General features: G+C 43.7%; 1 protein-coding gene across 1 annotated transcript; it reads left to right on the top strand.

Moving 5' to 3' along the window:
• Positions 1-2,535: 2,535 nt before the first annotated feature.
• Positions 2,536-26,408, top strand: LOC307121852 (uncharacterized protein). Its single transcript, XM_079809610.1, has 7 exons — positions 2,536-2,698; positions 21,282-23,271; positions 23,349-23,512; positions 23,669-23,889; positions 25,091-25,220; positions 25,786-25,886; positions 25,983-26,408. Exons 2-7 carry the CDS (start codon positions 21,306-21,308, stop codon positions 26,119-26,121), a joined length of 2,721 nt encoding a protein of 906 aa, XP_079665736.1. The 5' UTR covers positions 2,536-2,698; positions 21,282-21,305; the 3' UTR covers positions 26,122-26,408.
• Positions 26,409-26,667: the final 259 nt, after the last annotated feature.

Genomic DNA, 26,667 nt, shown 5'->3' with positions numbered 1-26,667 from the left:
GATGGTCAGTAGATTCTGTCACGGCGTGAAGGGAGGACACAAACGCAGAGGATGCGTATAACAGTTTATAGGACAAACAGAAAGTCAAATAAACATCCGACGTGTGCAAGGATTCACACGTAACAAAATAAACTGTAGAACAGATTCCAGAGCCGTCCGTAAAGCGAACTGCGGACACAGGCTGTGGAAAACACCCCCGGTGCCAGCCCAAGCGGGACGCAGAAAAAAGAACGAGGAAGGCGGGCACACGGCCAGCCGAAAACCTCCTCGTCTAGGCGTCCTGAGCACAACAGCGGGAAACAGGTAAGACACGAGACACAGATACCACCGTACAGGACAACAACACAAATCTACTGACAACCACGGAACAACACAGCTGGGAATATAAGGGAGGAAGGGAATAAGCGACAGGTGAGGGAAAACAGCTCTTGATCAGAACACACCTGCGCTGAATCTCAGCGCTGATTGCCCTGGCCACGAGCTGCCGAAATTGACAGGACAAACACAGACAACAGGAAGGCCGATGACACACCCTGAAACCGTGACATTATGTGCACTGCTGGCAGCAAACAATGAACTCTTGCTTATACTCTTGTGTATTTGTTCTTCCTTGTCGTTTGTTCATCCACTTGCCACTTGCATTGCGTGCTTGTGTATTTTGGGAGTGGAGCATTGAAGGTAGGGGTGTGTGTTTATTTGGGTTGATTTCAAATATCAAGAGTGTTTCGCAGAAATTGCTTACGGCACCTTTAAGTACTAGTGACATAAATGTTGAATGTAGAACTTATTTTGAGAACAAGTGTGTTAAAATAAGTACCATACTGTTTTGATGGGATACAGAGATGGGATACAGAGCAAAAAACACAACCCCTAATAATTATTGCAGCCTACAAAAGTATGATATTCATCAATTAATATTCAATACCTTTAAAGGGTTAGTTCACCTAAAATTGAAAATTACTCATTAATTACTCACCCTCATGTCGTGATTCACCTTACCCTGGTTCACAAAAAGTATTCTCGTCGCTTCATAACATTAAGGTTGAACCACTGGAGTCACATGGACTATTTTAACAATGTCCATATTTTACTACCTTTCTGGGCCTTGAAAGTTGCAATAACGTTGCAGTCTATCGGGGTCAGAAAGCTCTCAGATTTAATCAAAATATCTTAATTTGTGTTTTGAAAATGAACGAAGGTCTTACGGGTTTGGAACAACATGAGGGTGAGTAATTAATGACAGAAATTTTTTTTTTGGGTGAACTAACCATTTAAGTCTAAAAACTCAAAGAACAATTCTTACTTGATAATGTCCTTACATCAGTTTCAGCTTAATCTGGTATGCAAAAATAAAATGTTATTCTTGTTAATCATTACTTGTTTTTATTCTGGTTTGTTGAATAGGTATACTATGTTTTTGAATACTGTTGTAAATAAATGCTTATGAACACTGATTATCATTTGATTATTGATTCAAGTACATTTTAAATGTGTGCTGTTTTTAAAACTACATCACTCTTGGTTTCTGACAAAATGTAAAGTTTTGAAAGAATGAAGATGGTTAGCTTTCAGAAAGGCAGTGATGTTTCATCACTGATGAAGGTGATATTATATTAAAAAAAAATTAAATTATGCCATAATAAACATTAGACAAATGGATTGAATTGGCTGTTGGCATTCATTTTCATTATGTTCAAAAGCTTGTTGTTGTTTTTTGTTTGTTTGTTTTTTTACCATACTGTAGCATCGAGAGTGTATTATACAGGAAGCTGTTTTTTTTACATTGCAATATAAAGAATTCCTCCATAAAGTTTAACAAAATTTAATTATTTAAATTTTTTATTAACTTTAATGAATTCTTCAGCGATTCCATGTCTTTTAAGAATAAATTGGATCTAGGTATGCATTTTGCACATTTCTGTTTATGGATGTAATATTTACCATACAGGGATTTTTTTTGTATTATTATTGAAGAAGGAACAGGTAACAAACAAAGCATAACATAACATACAGTAGTGCACACCAATGTGTGGCATTAATTGGTAGCAAGGGATCTGAAAATTCTATCATAATATTTCAAACATGTTAATGACTTATTGCTTAACAATTTCAAAGAACACATAAAAGAGTCAAATTCCAGTATAAACACCTTAAAGTTTGGGGATGAATTTACATACTTTTGTTTATGCATATAAAATTTTGCCAGCAATATAAATAGATTTACAATGTGTCCAAGATCTTTGTTAACATTGTTTTCATAATAAACAATAATATCCTTTAATGTAAAATAATAATTAATCTTCACTAAATTAAAGATAAAATCTGCCAAATCCCTCCAAAAACTTTGGATAATTGGATAAAGTGTCAACAGCTCTTTCTCACTTTTACAGGAACAAGTGATCAATATAAAAGTATCTTGAAATGAATGATTTAACAAGGTATAGATGGTATGCAACATTTTTATAAATGTGTTTCTTTAGTTTTATTATTAATACAATATTTAACAGGAAGCTGGTTAGACAACCCTTTCGTGGTGTGGTTGACGTATACAATGTGTAAAAACCAGGAAGATCTCTAGCGCTTTTTTGATCGGATATATCTGACGGATACCAGCCTACTATCAGTTATCAACGATTGATGCCAATACCGCTAGATCTGTCTCTTTTGAAGTTTTTTGCGATTTCTCGGAATAAAACAGGTAATTATAAAGTAACATGATATTTGAAAGCTGTAATTTTAACATTTCACATCTGTAGCCTATGATTGACGCAGGAGGCATTGTAGCCTACAAGGTATTGTACAAACAATAACTTTATAACAAAAGGTTAATTTATAATTTAAATGAGGATCTTTCGTTAGGCTAAGACCCGTCACCGAATGTATGTAGCCATTCTTCGAGATCGGTCCGCTCATGAAAACATGCAAACTGTGGGGGATGCATGAATAGCTACATAGGTAAAGTATGAGCTAGTCAAAATGTGTTACTAAAGTTTTTAATATATAGGCCACGGGCGTAATTTCCTATGGGGACAGGCAGGGCCGGCCCGTGGCATAGGCGGAATAGGCAAATGCTAGGGGCGCCACTCATCCATAGGGGCGCCAAAATGTGTTACTGATACTATTTTATTAATATTAATTTCGAAATATTACCAAGTAAAGCGCAAAAAAACTTAACGAAGTCCCCCGCCTCTTCCCGGTCCGCCTCATCAATCTCCCCCCGCCGATCTACTTGAAGTGCGTCAGAAATACAACGCACGATCAGTTTATCGTTAGGGGAATTTGTTGTGTCGCGTCGCCTCTCGCCGCATCCAACGCAGAAAGGATTGTTTTCATTTTTTAAGGTGCTTGGCCGCTCGCGCCAGGTGTTGACACGGTGTAAGTTGCCTGAATATTTATGACGGATGGCCGAATTGAAGTGTCTAAAAAGACAGAAGCCCTCTGATGCAGGAAAGATAGGGATACACTGCTCTTCTTACTTAGTATTTGTGTTTTGTTTATCTAAAAATTCTTAAATCAAGGTGCATTTACTAGATAAGTAAAATGACAGAAGATATTTTTATTGTTTACTTGAAAATAAAATCAAAATGAAGTGAGTTTTTGCTTAAAACAAGCAAAATGATCTGCCAATGGAGTGAGAAAAATAATCTTGTTCCTTATTGAAATCTTGTTTCTGTCCCAAACAGAAATAAGATTATTTTTCTCACCCCATTGGCAGATAATTTAGCTTGTTTTAAGCAAAAACTCACTTCATTTTGATTTTATTTTCAAGTAAACAAGAAAAATGTCTTATGTCATTTTACTTATCTAGTAAATGCACCTTGATTTAAGAATTTTTTGATATTTGGACTGGAAACATGAAAAATATTCTTGTTTAAATAAGAAGAGCATTTTTTTGCAGTGTAAAGACAGAAGTAAAGTGATGTAGGTAAATTAATGAACAGTTTATTTAATTGCATAGTAGTAAAATACTAATGTTTGCTAATTAATTCCAGTTATTTTTACCTTAAACTTTATGCAAGCAGCTGTTCTGGGTTCTCCAGAGGCCACAGCCAGTGTGATTTTGTAAAAAAATAAATTATATAAAAATATTAAACGCATGTAATATCACTTTTTTAATAGCCTAATGTTTTAACTCTGCAGTTGTGCAGTTTTAAGGGGGTGTATATCAATTTTAAAATGTATTTGCCCAAATTAGTAATTATATTTATATACAGGTTTATTTAAAATAGCAACATTTTCTGTAAAATTCACATTAAATATCTAAATTTCGGTTTAATTCCTGGTGAAAACATGAATGCTCATAGTTTAGTGGAATATTGCTGCCATCTACTGGAAAACAAATACTTTTGCTAGTTCTCAATAAATAGTTTGTACATGAATGTTAGATGCACTCTTGCTCTTTGTGTTTAGGCTGTAATGTGGCATAGGTGCAATTTTTGTATAGTTTGACTATCATCAGCCTTTAAAAAAAATAAATAAAAAAAATAATATCATGAACATAATGACGGGGTAGAATTCACTGGACATCATATAAAACAACAAAAATAAATATAAAAATAAAACATCAATGCATTACAAAAATAAAACAGTACGAGTGTTTCCAAAGACTGATAACATGTAGTGCTAAACCTTGACACAAGGGGCACCAAGTAAAATCTTGCCTAGGGCAGCAAATTGGTCAGGGCCGGCCCTGGGGACAGGGGGGACATGTCCCCCCCACTTTTCAAACCCCCCCCCCACACACACACACACACTTTCAAATTAGTTTGTCATTATTTTTTTTAACCGCGCGCCGTCATCGTCACGGAGGAGCAGGACCGAGCAGAACAGACATCCTGTCTGTCTGTGTCGATGCGCGCGTACGCGTACAGGCAGGGACGTCTCGTGCACACTCTAAATAGTGTAAGCGCACTGAAAGTTCTACTGAGCAGCCGGTATCGCAGATTCGCAGTCATGAAACGCCAGCAACAGATGACTTTAATGTCTTCATGGATGAAAAAAAAAGAAAGGAGATGTGAATTGGTTGATTCAGTAAATTAGCTCAGGTCAGGGTAATCAAAATGTCTGTCTACTTATTTTTGTACAGTCTATGGTCTACACCTGTTGATGAGCTAACGTTAACATACTGTTGCTAGGTACTTCAGACCGTTAACGTTAGCTAGCTAACCTAAACATTTAATGTTGCCTAGAACATTCTGTGTCCACTTTAAACAGCAGCGTTTTCTGTCAGCAATGAATGACAAGCAGACTCTGCTGTTATAGGCTACTCAACTCATTATACTCAGATGCAGAAATAAAATAAGTCTTAATAATAAATGTTTTTCTAAACTTGAGCTATTGTTGTTCACTTACAATATTTGTTCATTTAAAATGGAAGTTAATTTGTAAAAATGGATTTACTTGTTCAAAGAAAAGGCTTAATGTTGAGCTAGCCTGAGTTAGCCTATATTTTATATAGTGTTATGGTTATGTGGTGAGCCTGAGTATAGTTCTCTTACGAGAGGTTCTCTCGTATTGCGTAAGTTCCTTACGCTACGGGAAAGTATTCTTTCTTCGAGATTTCTGAAAAACCCAAAATTATCCTTAATTTTGTAACATTGTCAACGCAGTGCGGCAGCCTGGCAGACCATAGCAGGCTATTCCAGCGTGCTATTGGCTGCTCTGCTGGCAACTGCAGCAGCCTATCGGTGAGCCCGCGTGACGTGGCGACCAATGAGGGCGCTTCGCGCCCACCTGGCTTCATTTGCCTACAGGTGGGGCGTGGCCACGTGTATATAAGCAGGGCTCACGGGCTGCATATTCGATTTTCTTTTCTTCAGCGAAGCCCTTCGCATCGCTGGATCTGGAACCCGCCGCCGTGACCGCGCAGACAAGCAAGCAGAGGACAGCGCCTGAGGAAGCCGGCAGCATCGCGCCACCTTCAGCCTTCCGTGCCTGCTCTGCTATCCGGCAGCCCCATATCCTTTTACGCTCAAAGTGTTGTCGCCGCTGCGTCACACTTTTCACAAAAAGAGCCGAGCGTTGATACAAATGTCTCGTTCCACCTGCGGCTCGTGTCACGCGCAGCTCAGCTCCGGGGACCGCCATGTGATCTGCGCTCTCTGCCTGGGCCGTGATCACGCCGCCGCCGCACTCCACGCTGGCGGATGCCAAGAGTGCGAAGAACTGACGATGTCGACCCTGCGGGCTCGACTCGTCCTGTTCGAAGATGATATCCCTCCAGTCCCTGCCACGCCGCGCAAGAAGAAGCGCCGCTCGCAGCGGACTCCGGAGCTCGCAGAGAGAAGCTCGCCGGAACCTTTCCCGCCCGCTTCACTCTCGCCTTCCCCGCCCCCACCCCAGGCCGCCATTTCTGTTGCCGCCTCCGGGGATGAGGCGGATGCGGCCGCGGAACGCGCCGACAGCTGCTCCATCATGGCTTCCGACAGCGAGGACTGGTCTTCCGCGTCCTCTTCAGTCCGGGGCTCCGGACGCTCTCGAGCGGGTGAGGACGCCGAACTCTTGCGCCTTCTCACCCGGGCTGTCGAGCAGCTAGGCCTCGAATGGGCCCCGCCCAAGGTGGCAGCGCCGAACCGACTTGACGGATGCTTCCTAAACAGTCGCCGCCGTGCGCCCACCTCCAGGACTGCACCCTTTTTGCCGGAGCTTCACGAGGAGCTCGCAAAGTCCTGGAATGCGCCATTCTCCGCGAGGGTCTCGTCTCAGGCTTCTTCGACGCTCTCACAAGTTGACGGCGCGGCCGAGAAAGGCTACAACGCTATCCCTCCGGTGGAAGAGGCGGTCGCAGCGCACCTTTGCCCGCCTTCTGGTTGGCGCTCAAAGGCTGCCCTCCCGTCTAAGGCCTGCAGAGTGACGTCATCGCTGATCGGCCGCGCTTTCGCTGCCTCTGGTCAAGCTGCGTCCGCTCTGCACTCTATGGCCGTGCTGCAAATCCTCCAAGCTAATCTCCTCCGCGACATGGACGAGAAATGCTGTGACGCTGAGTTAATCACGGATTTGCGAAGCGCGACGTATCTCTCCCTTCGCGCCACCAAGACCGCAGCACAGGCCCTCGGACGCTCTATGGCCTCCCTCACGGTAGCTGAGCGCCACCTCTGGCTCACGCTCGCGGACATGCGAGAAACAGAGCGCGCGGCCTTCCTAAACGCCCCGCTCTCTCCGTCTGGGCTTTTCGGACCAGCGGTCAAGGGGATCGTCGACCGTTTCTCCGAAGTGCAGAAAACGACGCAGGCCATGAACCTTTTCCTGCCTCGACGCCCCGGCGCTAGCAATAGCTCCGCTGCTCGCCGTCCTCGTGACCAGCCAGCAACGAGCTCCGCGCAGCGCCCAGCGCGGCCCCCTTCGTCTCAGAGAAGACCGAGCGGCCGCCCCAGATCGCGCTCTTCCAGCCGTGGTAAGCCGCCTCCACCTCGGGGCCCCCGGCCTAGGATCACGCTGAAGCCCGAGCCTCCAAAGTCCTCCTAGCAAGAGGCGAGAAACGACGGTTAAGTCCCGCCGCGGCCGGACCACCGTCAAAACTCTTTTTCCTGTCAGCCCCCACCACTGTGGCTGCTGCAGATGGATTTCACGCAGCCAACGAGCCGGCAAAAATGCCTTCTCGCCTGTCAATAACCGCCGTTTTTACGGCGAACCAGAGAAATCACAAAAGTTGCATTATTTCTGGTCGCACGGCTCGCGCCGTATGTGTTTCAAATGCAGTAAATGTGCCCACTTTTCTGTGTTCACCCCTGCACACAAGCACTATAAACCCTGTGTCCCCCACTCACATAAAGCGGCCACCGGCCGCTCGAGTGCTAGAGTTAGGTCACGTGTCCGCTTGTTTGCGTCCACGACTAACCACCACACGCGCTGTCACACAGCCACTCTTAACCGGTCATGTTCCACGCGTAAGAGTTGTGCCCGCTCAAACGCGCTCACACATTTTCGCGAACATTATGCCTCAGGCGCCACGCGCCACGCCACACACCATTTATTTTCCGCCCAGGGTGGCCGGAGCGATGAGTGTAGGGCCGCACACAAGCCACTCCCCGCTCGAAGCGGCAGAGATGCAGTGTGTAGGGCGGCCAGCCATCGCGAGCGATCGGCTGGCCCACAGCACAGAGAGCGCGCGCACTGCGCCCGCCCCTCCTATACGGGCCGTCAAACCCGCGAAGCGCGGCGTTTCGAGCCCGGAGGCCGTTCTATCCCGTGTGGCGCACGCGAGAGCGTGGGAAGCCATTCCAGGTGTATCAGAATGGGTGCTGAAAACAGTGAAGCACGGCTACACTCTGCAGTTCGCTCGCCGCCCTCCGCGCTTCTGTGCGCGTACAGAGACGAGAGTGAGCGAGGAAGTAGCACATCTACTTCGAGCAGAAATAGCCACGCTGCTGTGCAAAGGGGCTATAGAACCGGTTCCCCACTCTATGAGCGAGTCAGGCTTTTACAGCCGGTATTTTCTCGTGCCAAAAAGGGATGGGTCGCTCAGACCGATTCTGGATCTGAGGCGTCTGAACAAAGCTCTTATGAAAAGATCGTTCAAGATGCTCACGACCAAGCAGATCCTCGCGCATATTCGCCCGAGAGACTGGCTAATCTCCCTAGATTTGAAAGATGCATATTTTCAAATCAAGATAACGCCGCGTCACAGGCCATTCTTACGATTCGCCTTCGACGGCCAGGCTTATCAATACACCGTCCTTCCGTTCGGCCTGTCACTAGCACCCCGTACATTTACGAAGTGCATGGACGCGGCCCTCGCTCCTCTGAGAAATCGAGGGATGCGAGTATTGAACTATCTGGACGATTGGCTCATCCTGGCGCAGTCGGAGGCCGAGCTCCTCGCCCACAGGGCAATGCTGCTCAGCCATCTGGACAGCCTAGGGCTCACGGTCAATTGGACCAAGAGCTCATTAGTGCCCACGCAATCAACCTCATTTCTGGGTTTGAATCTGGACACTGTGGCAATGTCAGCCCGCCTGTCACCCCATCGCGCGCGCCAAGTTCGGCGCATGGCTGCGTACTTTCGGCCAGGCAAAATCGCACCTCTCAAGCTGTTTCAGAGGATGCTGGGACGTATGGCCTCAGCTGCAGCTGTGCTCCAGCTGGGCTTAATGCGCATGCGCCCGCTGCAATGCTGGTTAAACGCCCGAGTGCCTCACAGGGCCTGGGCGTCCGGTGGCTTCAGGATCAGAGTGACTCAGGGCTGCGTGTCAGCCCTAGAGCCCTGGTTAGTAGCCGACTGGTACCAGAGGGGAGTGACGATGGGAGCCATCTCACACCGCAAGGTCATCTCGACGGACGCCTCCACCACGGGTTGGGGCGCCGTTTTCGAGGGCAGATCAGCCTCGGGCCTTTGGTCGAGCGAGGAAAAACTCCTACACATAAACTGTTTGGAGATGATAGCGGTAGAGAACGCGCTCAAGCAGTTTCTCCCGCTTATACGAGGACACCATGTGTTAGTCCGGTCGGACAACACCACAGTGGTGTCCTACGTGAACCGGCAGGGCGGTGTCAGGTCCAGAGGTCTGGGCAATCTGACAGAACGCTTGCTCGTGTGGGCACACAGCTCGCTGCGCTCGTTGAGAGCTGCGCACGTGCCGGGCCACCTCAATGTGGGCCCGGACAAGCTGTCCAGGGGCCTCATTCTCCCAGGAGAATGGTCCCTGCACCCCCAGACAGTCCAGCTGGTATGGCGCCTGTTCGGCAGAGCGGAGCTCGACCTCTTTGCAACAAAAGAGAACGCCCGCTGCCCGACGTTTCTGTCCAAAAGCGAGGATGCGCTGTCCCAAACTTGGCCCAGCCTCCCGCTGTATGCTTTCCCGCCGATCTCCCTATTGCCCCAGGTCATAGCGAAAATCAGGGAAACGCGCCGTCCGGTGCTCCTTATAGCACCGCGCTGGGAGAACCAGATTTGGTACCCAGAGCTGGTGAAGCTGTCGCACTCACCCCCCTGGCCAGTTCCGCTGAGAGCAGACCTTCTCTCTCAAGCAGGAGGCTCAGTTTGGCATCCCCATCCAGAGCGATGGTCTCTGCATGTATGGGTGACCAACGGATACCCGTTGACCTGCCCGAAGGGGTTATGAACACGATTTCACACTCTAGAGCCCCCTCGACGAGGCGGTTATATAGTTCTAAGTGGTCGGTGTTCACTGAGTGGTGTGTTTCCAAGGGATTGGACCCACAGCAATGTGGGGTCCAGCGGGTGCTCTCCTTCCTCCAAGAGCTTTTGGAATTGGGCAGGTCCCCTTCCACGCTCAAAGTGTATGTGGCGGCTATAGCAGCGTTCGCTCAGACGACGCTAGGTAGCACGCTAGGAAGGAACGAGCTCATCGTCCGTTTCCTCAGAGGAGCCAGACGGATGAATCCCCCGCGGCCCCCGTCGGTTCCTATATGGGATCTGGCCTTGGTCCTAGAGGCCCTGAAGGCTCATCCCTTTGAACCGCTCGAGACTGTGGAACCAAGGTTCCTTTCGCTGAAAACCACGTTTCTGATAGCTCTGGCTTCAGTGAAACGCGTGGGGGATCTACACGCGCTCTCAGTGAGCCCGACGTGTATGGAGTTCGGTCCTAATGACTCTAAGGTCATTCTCAGACCGAGGCATGGTTATGTCCCCAAAGCGATCGGCACTCCCTTCAGGGCGCAGATTATCTCCCTCTCGGCTCTGCCAGCATCCGATGAGGGGGACGGTGGCAATTTCCTCTGCCCTGTCAGGGCATTGAGGGTTTATGTCACACGCTCCGCCGCCTTCAGGCGTTCTGAGCAGCTATTTGTTTCGTTTGGTGGGCGCACTAAAGGTCTCGCCTCCTCGAAACAGACCCTGTCCAGGTGGATAGTGGACGCGATTGCAACTGCATACGCTTCCAAACACCTGCAGTGCCCGCTAGGTGTCAGAGCACACTCCACCAGAGGCATGGCCTCTTCGTGGGCTTGGGCCAGAGGGATTTCCATCCACGATATCTGTATGGCGGCAGGCTGGGCCTCCCCGTCTACGTTCGTGAGATTTTACAATCTGGAAGTTCCTGCCTTACAGGCGAAAGTGTTATCAGTTCAATAGGGCCGTTGGTTCTGCCCAGTGATTCTGCGCAGACATAGCTCACATACTGGTAGTAAGTTCGGTACTAGGCTCATGTGAATTTGAAGGAGACCGGCGGTGCCGTTCCCTCATTTACGAGACGAGCTGTTGTGAGTTTGAAGGTGACCGGCGGTGCCGTTACCTCACTCATATAACAAGATATTGTGAATTTGAAGGCGACCGGCGTTGCCGCTCCCTCATTCATGAGACAAGGTGTGGTGAATTTGAAGGAGACCGGCAGGTGCCGTTCCCTCATTCATGGGACAGGGTGTTGTAACCACCCGTCGTAAACCACCCGTCAGTTCGAATGAAGTGTCTGTATATGTGGTGGCCCGTTTTTTCTTTACCGGCCACCCTGCCCGAGCAGTGTTATGGTCCCCGGTTCCCTGGGATACATATGCTGTATGCGAGGCGCGCACGGCGTTGACAATATGTTCCCGTAGCGTAAGGAACTTACGCAATACGAGAGAACCTCTCGTAAGAGAACGATACTCGGTTACTTAACGTAACCTCGGTTCTCTCTAGAAGAGGGAACGAGTATTGCGTTCCTTGCCGTGCGCCCCGCTGGCTTTTACGCTTCAGAACTAAGAAAACCGAATATGCAGCCCGTGAGCCCTGCTTATATACACGTGGCCACGCCCCACCTGTAGGCAAATGAAGCCAGGTGGGCGCGAAGCGCCCTCATTGGTCGCCACGTCACGCGGGCTCACCGATAGGCTGCTGCAGTTGCCAGCAGAGCAGCCAATAGCACGCTGGAATAGCCTGCTATGGTCTGCCAGGCTGCCGCACTGCGTTGACAATGTTACAAAATTAAGGATAATTTTGGGTTTTTCAGAAATCTCGAAGAAAGAATACTTTCCCGTAGCGTAAGGAACTTACGCAATACTCGTTCCCTCTTCTAGAGAGAACCGAGGTTACGTTAAGTAACCGAGTATCGTTTTACACATCAGCCCAGTCTAGTCTGTAAAGTTATTGATATGCAGTCAGGGTTTTTTTTACACATTAATCTGAAAATTTACTGTGATTAAAGGTGGGGTTAGGTAAGTATGATCTAAAACACTTTTGTCCAAATTAGTTTAAACTGTCTTTATATGTCAATACATAATTAAAATTTAAGTACTCTGAAAAAGAGAGTATAAAAATCGAGTGACTCTAGACTTTTTAATCTGCAATAAACACCGCTCATTATTTTCGTTCGGGCCGAATCAAGTGATTGGCTTGGGCGCCTGTCACTCTCTCTCGCTACCATGGCTACCACCGCTTTTGCTCAGGATCTGCCCACATGCGCGCACCCCACTGTTGCCAAGTCGGGCTACTTCAACACTGTTGCCGCGGGCTGTTTTTCATGTCCGCGGGTTGAAGCGACCCCAATTATGTGATGTTTTGCCCCGGGATTTGCGAATTTTAGCAGGCAGCCCTGCCAAAAAGACACATATTTTACCCCCCAAACGCGATTTTTACCGGAGAAACACGATTGGGCTTGTTTTGGGCTTGTTTTGAGGGCAGATTTTGTTGTGAAAACCTGGCAACCCTGGCGCACCCGTTTGAGTTCAAGAGGCTGTATTTCTGCTGGACAGGTAATCTTTCATTTTGATTATACATTTTTTTGGTTTATGTTTTCATGAAGCATGTCTCACTAGCACACGTAGCTGCCTAATATAGCTAACATAACATTACTTAGCATAAAGTTACAATGTTATACACCTAGCGAGCCATTAGTAGAGATGATAAATACTCAATATGCTTAGCTCAAGTTGATCGCTGTCGTGTTGAATTTCGCAAAATGTAACTTTAGATAACAAAATGCATGTGTAAAAGCTAGTACACCGCATCCAGGAACTTTTTTTAGAACTAAGTTAGCTTTAGCTACTACCCTCTGTCTAAACTCTTTTACCATGTTCACCTGGAACTTTACCTGCACGTTTATTTCGGCCCTTGGTTTGTTTTTATATACTATACCAATGTTTTTTTCTTGTATCTGTGTGTGTCGTAGACACTGTGTTGTGTGTGTATTTTGAACTTTACCAGTATCGTTATTCTAGCTTGAGAGTGAGTACTAAAAGACATCTTATTTGTTTATATTCATAATGATAAAGTTAGATTATGATTCATATTTAATGCGTCAGCTGAGCTGTGCGTGGTCGGCGTGCCGCGTTCATGTGTTTTGGGGGCGTGGCTTTGGAAAGAGCCCAGAAGGGAGAAGGTGGAGTGAATGGAAATAATGAGCTGTCTTTAAAACAGTCGTGAGAGGTCTACAGACACTCAATTTTCATACTTTCTTTTTCAGAGTACTTACATTTTAATTATGTATTGATATATAAAGAAAGTTTAAACAAATTTGGAAAAAAAGTTTTTTAACCAAATCCTACCTACCCTACCTTTAATGCATATGACACGACAACATATTGACGGAATTTAAAGATTTTCCTCTAAACACAAAAACCATGACTAAAAAAACTTTATAAAGATGAACACTGTCATCAATGTAAAGAAATAAGAAAATAACCCAGATTTCATTGAAACAATGTTGAGTCAGTGATGAGTCAACACTAATTCCAATGAATGAATGTTAGTTCCCATTCAGTCGGTCACTCTCAACGCCACGTCGGAGTACCGACGAATAGGAATCTCGCTCGCGAGAGCCAATCTACTTCGAGTGTAACTAAACGAGCCAATGCACATTGGCATGCAATGATTGCACCAGGTGCACATGCCACGCTATGCGGGTATAAATGAGACACAGGTGATTGCATCAAATCAACCTTTTGCTTCGGAGCCGGGTGGTAGATGGTAACGCCAGATATCACTCACTACTTCGCAGTCCTGACTGAAGACGGAAGCCGCCTTTCGGAAGCGATCTCTTCAGTCGGTGTTGGTGTGACGGCACAACAGCGGTCGCGTGGTTTTCGGATCATCTCTCTGTGTTGTTTGTTAGAGCAATCACAAAGGCTGTTCTCACAGCTGGTTGGGTGCGCTAGGTGGAGAGCGCTGAAAAGCCGTTCTTACGGCTGGTAAGAGAGCGCCTTCGTGTGAGAGAGCGCGCACGTCAGGCTGCACCCACCCCCTGACTGTGTCGCCGCGACCCCGCCCCCTGCGTGCTTCAGCACCAAGGAGAGCGTCCTTCTGAAAGAGCAAACACAGATAGAGCTTGCGTCTTTTTCAAAATGACATTCTATCTATGTGTTTCTGGATGCGGTGGTTACCTGTCACCAAGGGATGGTCACCAGCGCTGTATCTCGTGTTTGGGCGTTCAGCACGCTGAGGCAGCGCTGGTGGATGACTCATGTTCTCACTGCGGGAACATGACCATCTCGGAGTTGCGGTCTAGACTCCATCTCGCAAGGGGTGGAGTCCCCGTGCCTCTGCCTTGATCTAACCCTCCACAGAGGGTTACTTCAGGCAGTAGCACGGGTGATTTTAGGGTTACGGTGAGCGCGCTTCCCCCAGGGAACCAACCCCCGGGGAACCCTCATCCCTCTCGCGCTCCGCAGCCAGTAGAGCTGTCATTGGAACGTGGTGGGCCGTCCTCGAGATGTGCACCATTCGTATTCTTCGGGGCTCCCCCTGATGATCAGATGTCCATCGCTGCATCGGAGGGAGGGTCAGACTTCTCTAGAGATGACGTGTCGGCGCAGGGGGCTCCTTCGGGAAGATCCGCTGTGCCCGATACAGATCCAGAGATGATGGCCATGCTTTCCCGGGCCGCCGAGAAGATCAGGCTCGTGTGGAACCCTCCACCGTGTCCCGAACTTTCAAGGTTGGATGATTGGTTTCTCGGGGTGGCCCGTGCTGGTTCTCAGCGCCTCACCCCGGTTCCTTTCTTCCCGGAGGTGCACAAGGAGCTCACTAGGTCATGGACGGCACCTTTTACTGCCCGAAACCGGCCCAGTGGATCCTCCTCCCTCACCACCCTCGATGGCGGACCTGCAAAGGGTTACACGCAGGTTCCTCCCGTGGAACGGGCCATTGCTATGCAACTGTGCCCTAACTCCACATCCAGGGGGAACCCGTGTCTCCCCTCCCGAGCCTGTTGGTACTCGTCCGATCTGATCGGAAAGGCCTACCAGGCTTGTGGAGAGGCAGCTTTCCCCCTGTCCCCCGCCTCTTCCCGGTCCGCCTCATCAATCTCCCCCCGCCGATCTACTTGAAGTGCGTCAGAAATACAACGCACGATCAGTTTATCGTTAGGGGAATTTGTTGTGTCGCGTCGCCTCTCGCCGCATCCAACGCAGAAAGGATTGTTTTCATTTTTTAAGGTGCTTGGCCGCTCGCGCCAGGTGTTGACACGGTGTAAGTTGCCTGAATATTTATGACGGATGGCCGAATTGAAGTGTCTAAAAAGACAGAAGCCCTCTGATGCAGGAAAGATAGGGATACACTGCTCTTCTTACTTAGTATTTGTGTTTTGTTTATCTAAAAATTCTTAAATCAAGGTGCATTTACTAGATAAGTAAAATGACAGAAGATATTTTTATTGTTTACTTGAAAATAAAATCAAAATGAAGTGAGTTTTTGCTTAAAACAAGCAAAATGATCTGCCAATGGAGTGAGAAAAATAATCTTGTTCCTTATTGAAATCTTGTTTCTGTCCCAAACAGAAATAAGATTATTTTTCTCACCCCATTGGCAGATAATTTAGCTTGTTTTAAGCAAAAACTCACTTCATTTTGATTTTATTTTCAAGTAAACAAGAAAAATGTCTTATGTCATTTTACTTATCTAGTAAATGCACCTTGATTTAAGAATTTTTTGATATTTGGACTGGAAACATGAAAAATATTCTTGTTTAAATAAGAAGAGCATTTTTTTGCAGTGTAAAGACAGAAGTAAAGTGATGTAGGTAAATTAATGAACAGTTTATTTAATTGCATAGTAGTAAAATACTAATGTTTGCTAATTAATTCCAGTTATTTTTACCTTAAACTTTATGCAAGCAGCTGTTCTGGGTTCTCCAGAGGCCACAGCCAGTGTGATTTTGTAAAAAAATAAATTATATAAAAATATTAAACGCATGTAATATCACTTTTTTAATAGCCTAATGTTTTAACTCTGCAGTTGTGCAGTTTTAAGGGGGTGTATATCAATTTTAAAATGTATTTGCCCAAATTAGTAATTATATTTATATACAGGTTTATTTAAAATAGCAACATTTTCTGTAAAATTCACATTAAATATCTAAATTTCGGTTTAATTCCTGGTGAAAACATGAATGCTCATAGTTTAGTGGAATATTGCTGCCATCTACTGGAAAACAAATACTTTTGCTAGTTCTCAATAAATAGTTTGTACATGAATGTTAGATGCACTCTTGCTCTTTGTGTTTAGGCTGTAATGTGGCATAGGTGCAATTTTTGTATAGTTTGACTATCATCAGCCTTTAAAAAAAATAAATAAAAAAAATAATATCATGAACATAATGACGGGGTAGAATGGACTGGACATCATATAAAACAACAAAAATAAATATAAAAATAAAACATCAATGCATTACAAAAATAAAACAGTACGAGTGTTTCCAAAGACTGATAACATGTAGTGCTAAACCTTGACACAAGGGGCACCAAGTAAAATCTTGCCTAGGGCAGCAAATTGGTCAGGGCCGGCCCTGTATGCGCGTATGAGACTGGACGAAGCCTTCTTTACATAAATAGGCCAAGTAAATAAACACATGTTACATTGCAAATATGGAAACTTTGGACCGAATGAAAGATGTCCGACGATACATGAAAAAAAAAATTTGAAAGATACAGTCCAACGTCGATTCAGTTTCTATTCAAATAATTTCATTTAGGCTTGGTATTTAAACTAAATGTTGTTTGTAATAAATGGCACAATATATAGGCTAGACTATTTTTATATAGGCTTCTATGTATATTTTTTTATTATATGGCTACTTATATTTTTCATTCTTGTTGTTTTCTTAATAACATTAATTTAAGGATTTGTCATACAGCGAGGGGAAGTAAAATACGCATAGCCATGTTAATAGTGTTTATTAGGCCTATGTTAATGTTGTATTTTATTTACCGGTATTTTAAACTAGGCTACTTCTGAATGTAGACTAATAATAAAATGCAGATTTTACTACAATGCAACGTTCGCGTGTTTCTCTCTCAACATGACCCGGCGTGTGAATTAGCTAGGCTACACTCGGTGCGACTTTTCTGGCAAATAGGCTACGGTCAATTATAAAATATGCTGTATTATTACAAAATGCATAGGATGCATTATAGGCTATACATTGTGTTAATTATCCTCACCCACATTAACTTTGTCACTGCCTAATTATATGGGGGTCATTGGACATTTATTTACTCAATATGAAATAAACTCAAAGTATAACTGCTGCGTATTTCCTGAACATGTCCCCGCCTGACTGGTGCGTTTATCTGCAGTTTATTACGTTTATTTAACCCATCGAAATTTATTGGAACTGTGTGAAATAGGGTACCTACAAAATTATGTTATGCTTATTACTTTCTTTTTTTCGGAACACACACACACACAGACACAAAAAAATGTCCTGCTCGCATTTGCCCCTTTTTTTAAAAAGCAGATGCAAATATCTCGTAACATAATCCATATATGCAACTCGTGCCATAGGCTATATATTCCAAGCGCTCTGAAGGTAAACTGGGTTTGAGAAACAAACTGAAATGGCAAGATATTACCATTTGTAATATTACCATTTGCAGCAGTAGCCTACACAAGCACCCTTTTGAAATATCAATTATAATCCATTTGAATAAAACAGGCATATATCATAAAATAAAAGAGTATGTCTTTTAATATCTGTTTTTCTCCGGTTGTATGGTTGCAACGCATTATTCTTTCCTTTTTGTATTAGTGTTTAAAATATTCATTTTTAATTATTTATTTAACCAAGGTAGGCTATGACAGCCGTCATATATCCTGCCAGCTGATGCAAAGAGGTGAATTTATATCTACACGAAAAAACCCTGCCTAGGCTCTGCCCCGGTACGGGTTGTGTTGAGCCATTCGTTAGTCTGGTTGTTTGATGAGAAAAATATATGAAATGTAGTTGCAATAAAAGCATTAAGAATCCGCACAGCTGTGGCAGCGCAGGACTTTTATTCTGCTGTGCGAACTGAGGAAGAACCGATGACGGAATAGTTTGATCTTCGGCTGACCAATCAGCAGAAAGGGGCGTATAATTCCCGCCCACGTGTAGAAATCGAATATTCAAACTGTTTATACATTTTTCTACCTCTGAATGAAAAACGAAAAATCAAGCAGAAATCTTGTTTTTCGTTTTTCTGAAAATAATGAAAAAAAGAAAAACGATTTGTTTTTTCGTTTTCTGTTTTTTAATTGAAAACGGATTTGGAATGGACGCAAGATACCCTGATTACTCACCCTCAAGTTGTTTCAAACCTGTATGAGTGTCTTTCTTCTGCTGAACACAAAAGAAGATATTTTAATGAATGTTGGTAACCAAACAGTTGACCGTAGCCATTGATTTATATAGTAGGAAAAAGTACTATGGATGTCAATGGCTGCCATTAACTGTCTGGTTACCAACATTCTTCACTCTTCTTCTTCAATCTTCTTTTGTGTTCAGCAGAAGAAAGACATTCATACAGGCTCGGAACAACTTGAGGGTGAGTAAATTATGACAATTTTCATTTTGGGGAGAACTATCCATTTAAAGCTGCAGATTCACCTTATGTAGACCTTAATCTCTTTAAATATCACAAAATAGCCATGTCAGTCGCTTTCTCAGTAAACACAATATGTGGAAACAGGCTAAACTGAATGGAGATCAGTTACATTCCCCAAATGTATTAGTGATTCAGGATACTGAGAAGTAGCTCATCAACTACAAATCACTGTTAGTTCAATGTCACTGTCTCCACCAGGGACGTCACTAGGATTGGAAGACAGGGGGGGCTTAGCCCCTAGGGTATTTGTAACTTGCGTTTGCAAAATCTTTGCACTCACATCTAGAGCTACACTTATGTCAACAACCAGTCAAGAAACCAAAATGTTAACAAGTAAAACGTGACAGACATATCCCAGAGCCGGACCAAGGCATAAGCGAACTAAGCGGCTGCTTAGGGCCCCCTTGGCCACCAGGGGCCCCCCAAGAGCACAATAAATTACCATCCTGCAATGTTATTTTATGATGATTTAAATCACGAAATGGCCTTAAACAATTACTAAATAAACAGCTAAATGTTAAGTTTTCTAATATATGAATGGATTGATTTAGCGCTGCACGAGCTCGTGGCGCCATCAGCTGGACACTATTCGCTTGTTAGCCAGGGTTCAAAGTAGCCTGGTTTTACCAGACTCTCGTACATTTGTACATAGAGTCTGGCCACTCTCCATTGACAAGCGTTTACTTCCTTGAAGGCGGGTACTCTGTTGAAGTTTAAAACTATTGGATCTGCCAAGAGTCACTCTAGATCTGCCTAACCAATCACTAACGTTTGGTCGTGACGTATGTCACGCGCCGTTCGCCTTTGATTCTCACATTAACTGAGCACACCACACCACCTCAGTGTCAGTGATAAAATGTCCTGCATTCGGATTGTTATTTATTCACGGTGGAGAGGAGAGTTTTGTGATCGGAACGCGCTGCTCTCGTGGTGCATATCTCGTGCAATCATAACATGATTGTATGCTGTCAATAAAATGTCATATGCTTGGTATGATAAGAATAAATGCTGCCGTGAATAACAGCCCAATTCAAATGTTTACGTGCTTTTCTTCTTTTATTTTTTGAGCGGTGATGAAATATTTTGCTCTTGTAAACACTTCTTGTAAACCAGTATTTAAAGAAATACAAGTCTAGAAATGCAAGTTACAGCTCACGCAACCGCACGGTGCTCTGAAAGGGTCTATAAAGGATATAAACAGTGAGTTTTGAAGTGATATATTCTTGAAAACTCAGAGATGTGGATTCGGACAGCAATTACATTACCACACGACCTTGGTGTTTGTCAAAAGCAGTCGATAATTCAGCCTGGGTTTTTTTTTCGCGGGTGGTGGGAGACAGATGGCTTCAGCAACTCCTTCACCACTAACGGAGCGAGCTGAAAAATACTTTTCCCGGACCATAACATCAGCAGTACAGCAGTGATTGTTCTTGCTCCGTGTAACGGGAGTTCGTTTGTTCAGGGAAGAAGGAGGCGGGAACCGGCGAACGTTTAACAACTTTTAATCAAATAATAAACACAAAATGAAAGTAAAAGCGGCAGCCCCTCACGGACGACTGCCGCGCACAAACATAACAAAACACAACTTAAAATCCAGGCCTGGTCCTCTCTCGTCCTTCACCGGTGTCGCTCGTCCTTATATGCCTCCGTGCTCCCTCGTGAGAGGACTCGAGACCGGTGTGTCTCAATCACGCACACCGATCTCGCTCGCTCGTCCACCTCGCCACAGTCCGGTTTTAACTTCTGGACATTCGTCAGCGCTGCCACACACTCGCATCTTTCACCGTCGCCATTACTGAACTACAACTCAAACTAGCGCACGACATCAACGTCATCGCTCTCAGCCACTCCCTCTGTTCGCTGATTGGACCGGTAAAAAATTGTTCGGGGGAAAACCTAAGCATACACCGCAGTCCCAGACGTAGTACTGAAGGAAAATGAAAATTGAGCGGAAGTACGTAGGAGGGCGGAGCCAGGCTAGGTTCAAAGTCCAAGTGCGAGAAAATATGCTAAAACGTACTCGTCAGTTGCCCGGTAACCTTTTTATGAATGGATGGATCTTATAATGGATCTTGTCACGAGATGAATCCTTCAGGCAGTTATTTGCAGTAGCGCTCCGGTCTGCAACGCTCTGAAAGCCGCGGAGCATCATCTTGATAGCACAACGACTCTTTGTACTTCTGTCCAACTTCCGACTTTTTTGTAGCTGGACATATATCATTTGTTGCATCTAAATATGAATGAGGATATGGTTATTGATAAATCAAATTGTTATTGTTGTTCTTATTATCATTTAAGGGGGTTTAGGAACATTTTGGGGTAGCTTCAGCCCCCCTAAAATAGGCCTAACGACGTCCCTGGTTTCCACCCATGTGTGCTGTTGACTTTCATCACAATTTCAATGCTGACCCAACACACTTTAAACATTGAAATGTCAATCACAACCAAAATTATGGTTTGGATCAAAACTCAACATTGTATCAATGTCACCATGCTATCTGGGAAGTAACTACTAATATTAATTTAAATTTTTTAACATCTTTCAACAGATTGTAAAGAGTATTTGAAGATCCATGGCATTCCAGATCCAAGTAGCAGTTCCAGTTCCAGTTCCAGTTCCAGCAGTACCTAGAAAAACAGACCCTATAATACAATGCATCATAGACAACAAGGCAGAGAGACTTCGGAAATTATTAAAAGGCAGAGATATTAATGGTTTGTACTCTTCTGAAGTCTGGAATGATGATGTTACACCATTGACAGCATCAGTTCTATGCAGAAATGAACAAATCTGCTCTTATCTACTTGAAGAGTCGGCTGATCCTAACAAACACTCAACAAATGGACAAACCCCTCTACATTATGCTGGTTTAACACCTGGAGTTCCATTGAGTATTGTGAAAAGATTACTTGCAGCAAAAGCTAACCCAAATGGACTTGAAATACAAATGTATACTCCACTGCAATATGCTGTTGTTAATGGCAGTGAAGACATTGTGAAAGCACTTATAGAGGCTGGAGCTTCACCCGGAAGGAACTATGGGGGGAATCCAGAGCTTGATAAACAGGTGGAGAGAATGATTTGTCGACTATCTTCACAGGGTGAAGTGTTTGAGAAAGTATATATATCTTTCTCTTTTTTTTGTGCAGTACAAACAAAAAATTTGAAAGAAGTTATTAAAATCTTTGAGGAACATTTCTTTCAAGAGGATCCTTTTGTTAATTTGATTTATTTTGAGCTCTACTTTGGTGTTGTTGGTCGTGGTGCAGAGCAGTACCGTGAGAGCGCCATCAAGTGGTTAAAAGATACAAAGAGTGCAGACAGATACATTGAGGGACTCATCAAGCGCTACCCAAGAATCCCTCAGGAACACTGGCCGATTGCACTGAACTGCTTAAAAATTGCTTTGTGTGTCAGTGAAAGCGTCTCTCCTCAGGTATTCAGTGAGCTTGTGCCAATTCTAACAAACAGTCTCCAGCAATCTGGAAATCCAAATGGTGAAACTGTCATTCTTTTAATACTCAAAATACTCAATGTCATGATGCAGAAGACGTCTGAACAGAAACTGAGATTGAACCATTCAGTTTATGAGAAGTTATGCAAAAGTCTAGTGCCTCTCACACATTCTGATTATTCACGTCTAATTGGAATGTGGACATATAGTTTTTTTGCCTACATAAATGACTTAAATCCTGAACTCGTGGCAGTGTATGGATTGTCTTCAGTCCCAGAGAGGATACTTACCACTGCAGAGATAGAAGATGAAGCCATAAACAAAAAGCTACAAAACCTGAACATATCACTCAAACATCCATCAGGTGCGAGGGATAGTTTACATGAGGAGACTGCTTCGAAGAGTAGGAAAAAGAAGAAGAAGAAGAAGAAGAAGAAGAAGAAAATCCAGCAAGAAGTGGGGTTACAAGAAGCTGAGCTGCAAGATAAAGAGGAACCGTATCCAGACACTGTAGTGAAATCCATTGAGGAATCAAACTCAAGCGTGCTGCCTTTCACACCGGCTGCTATGAACCCAAATATCTCAGAACGGTGGGTTCAGACCAGCCATCGTTGGCGGCCCAAGCTTGAGAAGCTAGCTAACATGGATATTAGCAATAATACGCTGAGAAAGTTTACTCTTGTACCTAGTGATGAATTTCGGATCGCTAAAGGAAGTGATGGAACAGAAGTTTTTCTAGGTTTGAGGGATGACGGCACAGAGGTGGCTGTGAAACGAATGAATCTGTCTTATTACGAAGTCCTCAGAAATGAGAAGGAATTTCTACTACTTCCACAACTTGATAGTCCCTCCATTGTGCGATATGTGGACTTTGCTAAAGATGAACATTTTGGATATCTTGCTCTTCAGCTTTGTGAGTACACATTGGAGGAATATATCCAAGAGCATTTACCAGATGATAGCACTGAGAGAAGTTTGGTTCTGAAGAAGCTGGTGAAGGAAGTTCTCTGCAGCTTAAAGGTTTTACACCATCCACAGACCAAAATACTCCATCGGGACATCAAACCCCAGAATGTTCTGATTGGTAGAAGCTAAACCTGAGTAATTAAAATGATAAAAAAAAATTCTCTCCCATCTATTGATAACTTCTGTTTGTTATAGACATAAATGGAAAAGCTAGATTGGCGGATTTTGGCATAAGTCGTCGACTGAACCTAAGCCAAACGACTTTACGAACAAGCATTGCTGGAACTAGATGCTGGAAGGCAAAGGAGACCATAGATGAGGAGGCCAACACTGGGTACAAGCGGAGCTCCGACATTCAGGTGGTCTCTCCTTTCCTTATAAGTTAAAAATATTGTAATTATATAATTCAAAAGATATTATTAGAAATGCAATTATTGTCTTACACACACAATTACAAATACAGTTAATTTAAATTGTGAAAATTCTAAACTTGTATCACTGTAACCTGTTTGAAGGTTGCTGGGATGTTAGTGTACTACATTCTCTCTAGAGGACACCATCCATTTGGTAAAGGTCCACATTGTGAAGTCAACATTCTAGAAGGAAAATTCTCACTGGAACATCTGGATGATGATGTAGCGAAGGATCTTGTTGAGTGGATGATCAATAAAACTCCAAACAACCGACCAACTGTGGAGCAAACCCTTGCACACCCCTTCTTCTGGACTGATGAAAGGTAGAATACTCCATTGATTTGGCAATGACATTGATCAGTCTAAACAAGACAGAGGTGTACAGCACTGCTTATAGTACTAAGGCAATATGATTTTATATTAAATGAAGAAGAAATTGCATCTACTGCAGTGGTGGAGGAAGTACTGAATCTCAGTACTTAAGTAAAAATACAAATACCCAGAGATATATTTACTTTAGGAAAAGTAGAAGTACCACAATGACAACCCTACTTAAAGGGTTAGTTCACCCAAAAATGAAAATTCTGTCATTAATTACTCACCCTCATGTTGTTGGACACCCGTAAGACCTCCGTTCATATTCGGAACACAAATGAAGATATTTTAGTTGAAAGCTGATGGCTGAGAAAGGCTTCAGACAGGCCTCCATTTGCATTCAGTACATTGACACTTCCAAGATCCATGAAAGGCACTTAAAACGTCGTTACAAAGTCTATTTCACCACAGTGGCTCTACAATAATTTTACGATGCGACAAAAATAGTTTTTGTGCGCAAAAAAAAATCAAAATAACACCTTTATCCAACTTGTTCTCGACTTCCGTGTATGCCTCCACGACGCATGCGCGAGAATATGACGCAGATCCGGCGTTCGGACACATGACCCAGAAGCGATTTGTTTACGAGCAGAGGAAGACGCGCGTGTCTAAGCTGTTGGATTCTACATTGATCGTGCTTTAGGTCTCGGCGTAGTGCTCAAAATGGGGCTTAAGTGTGTATTTCATAGATTCCCGAACGCCGGCGCTACGTCATATTCTCGCGCATGCGTCGTGGAGGCATACACGGAAGTCGAGAACAAGTTGTCAACAGCACAACCAGCCATGAACCGTCAGTTCATTACAAGAGGACAAGCGTTAATGTCGAGCCCTGAAACTAATCAGAAAATTTTACGAAAATTTAATGGAACGTTGAAGCAATTTAGTAGAGTAGAAAGTATAATAATTGCTGCAAAATGTATCAAAGTAAAAGTAAAAATTATGCACTATTGATTCTACTTAAGTAAAGTACAGATAGGTGAAAAATGTACTTTAAGTCCCTGTAAAGTAAAAATTTAATGTTTTCTGAGTTTGTCACACCACACAGTAAGTAACAAAGTATATGTACTTTGTTACATTCCACCACTGATCTACTGTAGATACTTGTTTTAATAATCTGAAGAGATTTGACTGTTTTTGAAATCTTGTCAGGAGAGTGGAGTATTTGAAAAAAATGGGGAACCAGAAAGAGACCGAGAACTGTCGTGATGTTGATGAGGAGCTCATTCAAGCAATTGAAAAATACACAGAGGGGAAAAGCTTTTCTGAATGGAAAACTAAAGTGAGTCTAACTTCAGTGCAGAAATATTAAAACATATTTATACAAATATGTAAATATAAATATAAATGAAAATAGTAACATCTTAAAGGTGCAGTGTGTAGTATTTATGAGGATCTATTGACAGAAATGCAATATAATAACTATGCTTTCAGTGGTTTATAAAGACCTTACATAAAGAACTGTTGTGTGTTTATTACCTTAGAATGAGCCATTTCTATCTACATACACCACAGTTCCCCTTACAGTGAAGTCACCATTTTGCGCCGTAATGCTTCTACAGTAGCCCTACTGGAACAAACTGCTCTTCAGAGCGCTAGCTACTCTGGCTGTCTCAGACGACGATATCTTTGTCCTGTGGCAGCCAACTTAGCTTCTCAATGTGCTTCGAAAGGGAGGGGTGAGCGGTGGGTGATTGCAATTCACAACCTCACCGCTAGATGCCGCTAAAATTTACACAGTGCACCTTAAAGAATTTGATTTGTCTTCAGAATGTTCTTTTTTCCTGCTTTAATCTTAGTTTGAAAAATCATTTTACTTTTGTAAATAAATATATTTCTTTTATCAGCTGCCATCTGAGCTTGTCCAGAAACTGGATGGTAAGAAGAAAGGCTATCCTGAGAACACACTGGGCCTGCTGAGATTTATACGCAACCTACACGAGCATTAGTGAGTTACATCTAACTTGATGCACAGTATTTGTTCAATAATTTAGAAGTATTGTGTGTCAGACCATGTTTTTTGGTGTCTATTTTCTCTACATAGTCCAGAGGATGCAGAGAGCATCAACCTGATGGATTCATTCCCTGATCTCTTTGGGAGTGTGTTCAGGTTCGCAAAGGAGAGAGGATGGAACTCCAGGGCGAGTCTGAAAAAGTTCTTCAGCTTAGTTCCACAGATTTGATGTAATTTTTCAGTTGGTACATTGATTTTGCATCATGAATGTATTTCATGAATGAGTTTAAATAAAGACAGATGCTGTAAGATGAGCTAAGATCCATTGTTGTTTGAGAAATGAGGCCCTGACAACTGAAAAACTGTTACAACTGACAGTTACAATATAAAAAATGTCTGTAGTCCATTTTTAAACTGGGTCATTTCAGTTCTTGCTTTTTCTTGTGTAACCATTATGGCAGAAATGTATGTGTGAATGAGTTTATTAATATAGATGTTAATAAAACTGAAGTAATGAAAAACTCTGACCTTCTCATTATATCATAAAAACCTGTGACTGTCACACAAAGCCAAGGAAGCAGGAGACAACAACAGGTCTAAATGCAGCTATTTAAATGGAAGAACTAAAAACACCCCTGTGGCCGTGACAAAACAGGAAATTTGTCTCAATTACAAATACTTTATTGAGGTAATATTCACTGGGGAAATATTTTGTCCTAATGCACCATTCTACCCAGAATGGTCGAGCGAATCTCAATGGCAATTGCTTGGATAG

This window comes from Gobio gobio (assembly GCF_949357685.1).
Source record: "Gobio gobio genome assembly, chromosome: 2".
NCBI classification, from domain to species: Eukaryota; Metazoa; Chordata; class Actinopteri; order Cypriniformes; family Gobionidae; genus Gobio; species Gobio gobio.
Note: the sequence above shows the minus strand (reverse complement) of the source record. Positions and strands in the feature narration are given on the sequence as shown.

Coding starts and splice junctions, on each gene's coding strand:
- LOC307121852 (XM_079809610.1), top strand. CDS start 21,306: ATGGCATTCCAGATCCAAGTAGCAGTTCCAGTTCCAGTTCCAGTTCCA. Junction 23,272..23,348: donor ACCCCAGAATGTTCTGATTG/GTAGAAGCTAAA, acceptor TGTTTGTTATAG/ACATAAATGGAAAAGCTAGA. Junction 23,890..25,090: donor TTCTTCTGGACTGATGAAAG/GTAGAATACTCC, acceptor AAATCTTGTCAG/GAGAGTGGAGTATTTGAAAA.